Genomic DNA, 8,372 nt, shown 5'->3' on the forward strand with positions numbered 1-8,372 from the left:
ATGATCAGCTATGTCTTGGTTGCCATGCAGTGTGGATAGTAAATTGTCAATGCTATCCAAGGAGGGAATTTCAGATTTGAGGATGGAGAGATTAAGATGAGAACTAATGGACAGAAAATTCTGAATTATAAAAATACTAATCATAGAATCTTAAGGTTGGGAGGCACCTTGGAGAAAATTTATTTTAATCTGCATGTGAATGGAAATCTCTTCTCAAACATACTCAATGAATTATCCTCTCACCCTTGCTTGCAGATCCCCAATGAACCAATCTATCACCCCCAGCTCTAGTCAACATTATATTAGTAACATTTCTAATCATTAATAAGGGGAAGCTAGATAGTACAGTGGATAGAGAACAGGGCCTGGCGATAGGAAAACCTGAGTTCAAATCCAGCCTCAGACACTTGCTATCTGTGAGACGTTGGGCAAATGACTTAATCTTGTTTGCCTTAGTTACTCATTTACAAAATGGACTAGAGAAGGAAATGGGAAATCACTCCAGTGTCTTTGCCAAGAAAACCCCAAATGGGTCAACCGTGATAACAATGATTAAGATGATTTTCCTAAAATCAAGTATAAATTAACCTCTTTGCAACTTCCATCTTATTTCCTCTGGGGCTAAGGAGAACAACTCAAATCTTCCTTCAATATATTAATAAGTACGTTTAAAGTTTGTGCTTCATGTCAGATCTTGTGCTGGGGTCTAGGTATAGGATGATAAGAACATAACAGTACCTGTGTCAAGGAACATGTATTTAAATGGGGAAGATCATTGTAAAACAATAGATATACATAATAAGAAAATACAAAATAACAGGATGATTTGTAGGAATACTGGCAGCCCATGGGCAGATGTCAAAAAAGATATGCAAGAGTTGACTAAATTGAACATTGACCTAAGCAGGGATTCTGAGTCAAAGTTGAGAAGGGAATACATTCTGCACATGGAAGATGGCCTGTGCAAAGGTGTGGAGATGGGAAATAGAATATCATGTGAAGTTGTGAAGAACATCAAGTCAGTTTGTCTGGCATATAGAGCAGATAAAGGGGAATGACAAACAATAAGGCTGGAAAGGTCAGCTGGAACCAGATTGTGAAGGGTTTTGAATTCCAGATAGAGGAACCTCCATAACCTCCACTATGTGGAGGATCAATTGGAGAAGGGAAGAACCTGAGGGAGGGAGATTATAGAAGAGTTCTTCCAAACAACAGCCCTTCAGATACTTGAAAATAGTCTTTTCTCCAGTTCCTTCAAGCAGCTCCCAAATAGAATCAGTTCCAGCCTCTTCATCATGTTGGTGGATCTCCTCCAGCTCCTTTCCCATTTTTCAGTGTCCTTCATCTCTCTTATCAGAGTCATGTAACATTAGACCCAGTCCAAATGACTCCCCTGCCTATGTATCTCCCTACAAAGACCATTTCTGATACTGTTCTTTTCCTCTTGTAACTATAGGTATATTGCATTGCACTTGTGTTCTTGTCCACTCTTGCTCCTACTGAGGTCAAACAAAGCATATGTATCATTCTCTGCAGAGAAATTTTCAGAGGTAATAATGTATTTTGTTTTTCCCACCACATCTCAATGTGTCTTTAATGTTTTCCCCTCCTTTTCAGCCTCACAGGTTTGAAGCTAATCGGCTACAAGGTTTTGAGTAATGTAAACACAATGGAATCCTGGAAAAGACACTAATTTCAATTCTTCAGTTAAAATTCTATCCTCATAATATGAATGTGGTTGTGTGCATGTGTGTGTGTGTGTATGTGACAGAGAGAGAGAGAAAGAGAGAGAGAGGGAGAGAGAGAGAGAGAGAGAGAGAGAGAGAGAGAGAGAGAGAGGAAGAGATCAAGAGACAGGGAAGGAGGGAAAGAGCAAGAAGGAATCTTTTGAATTATACTTTTAAAATTATTTGCAATTTGTAGAAGTCAGTATTGATAGTGCTTATATTTAGCTGAAAATTTCTCATAATATCTATGGTGGTATTCATTCAATATTGTTCCTCTCTCTGTGTCTCTTTCTCTCTGTGTCTGTCTGTCTGTCTGTCTCTCTCTCTCTCTCTCACTTGTTTTATTAAGTCAGATTTCCTTAATGTCCTTCTGGCACAGTACTTGTGATCTTGGGATTTGCTGTCAGGGAAGGGAGTAAAATAGAGGTAATTAAGGGTGTAGATAAAATTGCAGGCCAGGAGTCAGGTAGACTTGAGTTCAAATCTCTCCTCGGAAACTTAGTAGCTCTGTGAACTTGAGCAAGTCATATAACCCTGTCTGCTTCAGTTTCCCCATTTGTAAAATCACCTGGATAAGGATGTTGCAAAATGCCCCATTATCATTGCCAGGAAAATCCCAAATGGGCTCATGAAGAGTCAGAAACAACTGAAATAAGTGAACAATAAGATAACAAAAGGAAGCTGAATATACCCAGGAATCCTTTCCCAGGTCAACGTTTAAAAGATTATAAATTAATTATTTAATACAGCCAAATTAAAAAACGTTTGTCCCAAGTAGATTATGCTTGTATGTGGATTACATATATCTAAGTAGAAGTATTTCATTTTTCCTTTGCCCCTTGGTACCTAAAATATTTCACAAACTTGTCAAACATAAACAATAATTTCATGCATTTGAAGATTTATAGGATCATAGAGTTGGAGCTGGAAGGCACTTCAGAGGCCATCTAGTCCATATTTCTCATGTTAAGGAGGAGGAAATACATTTTACTATTTTTTTCAGTCAAGCAAAATAGAATCTGGTTTCAGATGACTTACAACTTTTAAGAGCATATGGTCATATCTGCTGAATCCTACTACAAGCTTATAACCTATTCAGTCCTTTCTAGGATGGTCTTCCTTTCCCTAGCACTCTCTTCAGGGCATCCTTTACTTCATTGTTCCTCAGACTATAAATAAGGGGGTTCAGCATAGGGTTAAATAGGCTATGGAATAGGAGGAGATATTTCTTCTGCCCCCTGGAGTTTCCATGCTTGGGGCCAACGTACATAATGATGGCAGTGCCATAGAAGAGTCCTACTACGCAGAGATGGGAAGAGCAGGTGGAAAAGGCTTTCTGTCTGCCCTTTCTTGACTGGATGTGCAGGACTGCCCAGATGATTCGCATATAGGAAATCACAATTGAAGAAAGGGGTCCAACCAACACGGAAGTAGCCCCAACCAAGACCAAGGTCTCAAGTACATAGGTGTCAGCACAGGCAAGTTTGAGAATAGTTAAGATTTCACAGAAAAAGTGGTTGATTTTCTGGGGACCACAGAAAGGCAAAGGCAGTAATAAAATTATATCTGCTGAGGCCAGAAGGAATCCAAGGGCCCAGGAGATCAATGATAAAATGTTACACACTCTCCAGCTCATGATGACAGAATATCTGAGGGGGTGACAGATTGCCACATAGCGATCATAAGACATCACTACCAAGAGAAGACATTCTGTGACAGCAAAGGTCAAAAAGAGAAAAGTCTGAGTTATGCACCCTGCATATGAGATGGGCTTGACTGGGTCCATTAGGTTTGCTAGCATCTGGGGCACAGTGTCACAGGCATAGGAAATGTCCACAAGGGCCAATTGTGAGAGGAAGAAATACATGGGGGTGTGGAGTCGGGTCTCCAGACAGATGAGTCTTAAGATTACTCCATTCCCAATTAGGGTGAATGTGTATAGGAGAGATAAGAGCCCAAGGAGAAACATTCTTGTATCAGGGCCAACAGGAAATCCTATGAGAATGAATTCTTTAACCAGTGTGTGATTGTTCATCATACTTCTGTGAAAGAGACAAAGAGATCATTTAATATCAAAGTGTTTCACCAAGAGTTGCCATTTAATATGCATTAAAATAAATTCATGAGTATGAAACCTTTCCAATGTCCTTACTTTTACTTTTATTTGCTTTTAGACATCTTATTTTGATTACAATAACACATTATTATTCTCTTAGTTCCTTTTCATACAAATATGGAATTGTCAGTGAGGAACTTCCTCTACCCTCTTCCTTTAATGAAGATTAGTATCTTCTCTGCAATTGATAGCCTTTGAGCATAGCAGGGGGCAGGGGAGGGGGCATTGGGAGATTAAATGACTTGCCCACAGTTATGCTGCCTCTATATGTCAGAGGCAGGACTTGAATCCAGATCTTCCTGACTCTAAGCATTGCATCCTGTTCATTATATCATACTATCTGTCTTGCTAAAGATAGTATTTTAAAGACATACCTGGTTTCCATTGGTGTGAATCCTCCTTCTTATTGTGCATATTACAGCTCTGCTTCTGTGCTATATTTGGTAATCTTCATAACTTTTTGTAGGTTAAACCAGTTCCATCACATCATGGCCAACCTTACAGTTTTAAGCCTTTATTATCACAAACTGCCTGATCTTTGCATAATTGACAAGGCATACTGCATAGTAAATGTCTATATTTTCTTTTTTCCTTTTATTTAAAAATAAAAAGCAAACAGTTATTGACCATTTATTATATATTTAAAAATGTGCAAGATATCAAAGGAGATTTTCAAAAATATTGATATCCTCTCTCACAGAACTCAGATTTTAGTTGGGGGATATTATATCTACACAGATTTAGGCTAAAAAAATTGCTTCTGTTTACTGGCATGCACAGTGGTGGCAGAATAAAATGTATGAAATGAGCGCTATGGAAAAATACCCAGAAGAATAAGGGACAGAGGAAGAATGATGGGTTGTGTGGACAGGAAGCTCACAAGCTCTGTGTTTCTATTTGATGTTTATAGACCCAGGAAGTTTAAAAATTAGTGAAAAGTGAAAGACCAATGGCAGATTTTCTGGAGTGGTTCCTAGAGAGAGAACTTGTCATCATGGAAGGTGCCTAAGTGAGAACAAATCTGAAACTCCCAGGATCCATTCTTTCTTTTTGATATTACCTCATTTTGAGGGACCAAATCTGAATTATTAAAAATAGATCATTACCATTGTAGCAATAATATAATGTAAACTGGTCTCCATAATTTCTAGTTACCCATTCAATACAGCAAGAAGCATTTATTAAGCCTGTATTTTTTGCTAGGTATAATGGAAGAGGTTGTCTTGCTAAAACCGTACATTTAAACATTCTTTTTCCATGTGCTACTTGGGTCCCCAATTGCTAGCACCCCAGTCTTTTCTTACCTTATTATAACACTGACTGACACTTGATGATTTTGGGTTTCCAGATTCAATTGTGAGCAATTTTATTTACTGCTGAGAACTTAACAATTTTGTAGTGACCATAGGGACAGAAGAATGAGAATCTTCACCCCAGCAGTCTCCTGGAATTCTTTAGCTAGTGAATCCAAATAGCTGTTTATGTACCTTTCCTGATTTTCTCTGGAAGGAAGGGAAACTAAGAATTGTTCATTGAGTAGGACACTGTCTGAAGAAATTACCTCTAGAATGTTCTGGATGCAGGCAATAATCACTATTGACAGCAAAAGGTCAGCTTCTAGGAGGAAGACTACCTGGGCTCAAGTCTGGCCTGACAGAAGCATTGTCAGACACTAGTGGCAGTAGCTTCCACAAGCCATGTTCTGGTCAGGTGGACTCCTTTGTTCTGTTTGGGTTCTTATTGATTTAGTTTTGCCATGTGTGACTCTTATTGCCAACAATCCTCTGTGGTTATCACAGGAAGGGGAAGTTGAGAGGAAGCAGAGGACCCAAGCTTCATGCAATGGCAGTCAACATTTTATTAACAAAGTATGTAATGGAGTCAATCATACTGTCCCCATCCCAGGATTGGCCTAGCTGCTGGTCCCTTGACCTGGTGATTTCTGTTGATATGAATCATCACCTAAACTTGCTAAATGTGCTAAATTTGGAGTCAGAAGCCATGACCTCCTGTTCCACCGTTACTTATTATCTATGTGACCTTGGTCAGCCAGTTACTTATTAAGTTCTAAGTATATGCCAGGCACTATGAAAAATGTTGAAGACATAAAGAATACAAAAGATAGACTCATATTCAAATCAGGGAAACAACATGCACACAACTTTTAATGAACACTATAGACACATATATACATATATGTATATATATGATAAATTGGAGATAATCAATAGAAGAAAGGCATTAGTATTAAGGGTGACAAGAAAGGGCTTCTAGCAGAAGGTGGGATTGTAGCTGAGACTTAAAGGAACCCTGGGAACCCCAGAGGTGTGAGGAGGAGAGAGAGAATTGCAAGCATGGGGTATAGCCAGTGAAAATATAGAGAATAATGAGGTGGAATGCTGTGTGCAAGGAGCAGTAAGGAAGCTGAGTCTGTGCATTACAGATTACCTGGAAAGGAATAAATAATATGATTGGAAAGTCAAGAAGATATTTAACCTCTGTGAACCTCAGTTTCCTCAGGTGTAACATGAGAAGACAGTACTAGATGAATTCAAATGTCTCTTCCAGCTCTAATCTTTAGAGCTATGACCCTATGACCTCTGAGGTCCCTTTCATTTCTCAAGCTTTGATTCCTGCGTGTTGTCTGATGATCCTTGTGCAAAAGCCCTGCTTTTTATCTCATTGTTAGACATGAACTAAAAGGAAGCATCACCAACACAGAGAAGTGGTGTTCATCTGTGATTTTGTCTGGAATATCCCATTCTCTTGAGCAACTACTCTGGGAACTGTCATGGGTATTGAAATCACACTATCCCCTTGGTTTTTAGCTGAGATATTCTTTAAGGGAGTCAACACTATTATATCTAAGGGGAATTTGTATTCCTTGTGGGCTGAATTTAACCTTACATCTCCATAAACACAAAGTTCAATGAAGTAAGAAGGTCCATGGTGCATCATACTCATCCAAGGACAATAAGAGCCTAATCATCAATTACCAAGCATTTGCCCACACCCACTCCCTATAGAGTAACACAAGGTTGCTTCTGTCTTTCAAGGCCCATGAGGGAGGAGTTCAAGGGAAGAGGCCTGAGCAGAGAGTTTCAATACAAAGAATTATGTATATATATGTAGTTCATGACAGAGATTATATTCCAAGGTATCCCTTACATATTGTTGTTGTTATAGCTTAGTCATTCAGTAATACTCTTTGTGACCTATTATAGGGGTTTGTTAGCAAAGATACTGGAGTGGTGTGCCATTTCCTTTGCCAGTGTATTAACACAATCGTGTTTGTCCTTCATTTTTGAAGAGGACCTCAGGGAAATGATGACATGACTTGCCTTTGACTTTGAGTTGAGTGAAGGAGGGCTGTGCAAGGTCACCAACCTCACTTTCTCCTCCAGAGCCATCTGGATCCAGTGACCAGATATTCATCAGGATGATTGGAGATGGCCCAGGATGCAATGGGATACCCTGGCCCTTTCAGGCTAAGGCCTTTTCAGATACTCACTTAGAATGAATTAAATCCCATTCAGTGAATAGGCCTGTTAAAGAAGTGAATCACGGGATGACCCCTTCATTAAGAAAATAAGAACAACATCAAGCTGGGAGGGGAAAACCCTTAGGGTTGTTGTACGAGTGAGAAGTAGTTCCCATTGACTGTTGCCCTAAGCCAGGAGAGCCCAAAATACAGCCATTAAGTGGAGCTTGGGCAGGGACCTATTATGGTCCAATTTTTAAACTTCAGAATGACCTGGGTTTAAGGAAGAAAGGAAGAGAAAGCAAGCAAGTAAGCAAGCAAGTAAGCCAGCAAGAAAGACAGACAGACAGACAGAAAGGAAGAAAGAAAGAAGGAAAGAAACAAAGAAAGAATGAAAAGAGTAATGTAGTTAGTAAACCCCAAGTGGGAAACTTCTGATCACATCTTCCTGACTCCAGACCCAGCAATTTATGCACTAAGCCATCTAGTTGTCTCTATCCTTTATCATCAAATATCCACTAGACAATACATTCCCTTATATGTGTGGTCTTGTTCTTTGTCCATTAATATAAATTTGTTCCTGGTCTGCAACTACTCTGGAAGATGAGGCTTGGATTGAGGGAAGCTAAGCTTCCCAATATGGATGCTTTTGCTGGATGACAGTGAACTGGTTTCAGGCTAATATTTCTATACCTCATCATCTTCTTGAAGAAAATAATTATTTAATTTATTTTTATTTTTCAACATTCACCAAGATGGTGTCTGGAAAGCAGTGACTAGCGTAAGCTCCCTGCCAAGTCCCTCCAAAAACATATAAAAAATGGCTCTGAACCAAATCTAGAACTGCAGAACCCACAAAACAGCAGAGGGAAGCAGGGCTCCAGTCCAGGACAGCCTGGATGATCTCTGGGTGAGGTCTATCCCACAGGGAGCTGGGAGCTGGGAGCAGAGCGGAGCAGAGCCCAGCGTGAGCGGCATGGACCAACCAGACTAGGAGCCGGGTGGAGTGTGCCCTAGTGCCCTGAATCAGTGAGCTGCCGCAGTTACC

General features: G+C 39.7%; 1 protein-coding gene across 1 annotated transcript; it reads right to left on the reverse strand.

The window, feature by feature from the left end:
• Positions 1–2,832: 2,832 nt before the first annotated feature.
• On the reverse strand, positions 2,833–3,780 carry LOC118851494 (olfactory receptor 13-like). Its single transcript, XM_036760961.1, has one exon. It carries the CDS (start codon positions 3,763–3,765, stop codon positions 2,833–2,835), a length of 933 nt encoding a protein of 310 aa, XP_036616856.1. The 5' UTR covers positions 3,766–3,780.
• Between the last annotated feature and the right edge of the window lie 4,592 nt (positions 3,781–8,372).

The sequence above is a fragment of the Trichosurus vulpecula genome, chromosome 5 (assembly GCF_011100635.1).
Source record: "Trichosurus vulpecula isolate mTriVul1 chromosome 5, mTriVul1.pri, whole genome shotgun sequence".
Classification (NCBI taxonomy): domain Eukaryota; kingdom Metazoa; phylum Chordata; class Mammalia; order Diprotodontia; family Phalangeridae; genus Trichosurus; species Trichosurus vulpecula.

Excerpts from the sequence above, each read along its gene's own strand:
- LOC118851494 (XM_036760961.1), bottom strand. The coding sequence starts at position 3,765 with ATGATGAACAATCACACACTGGTTAAAGAATTCATTCTCATAGGATTT.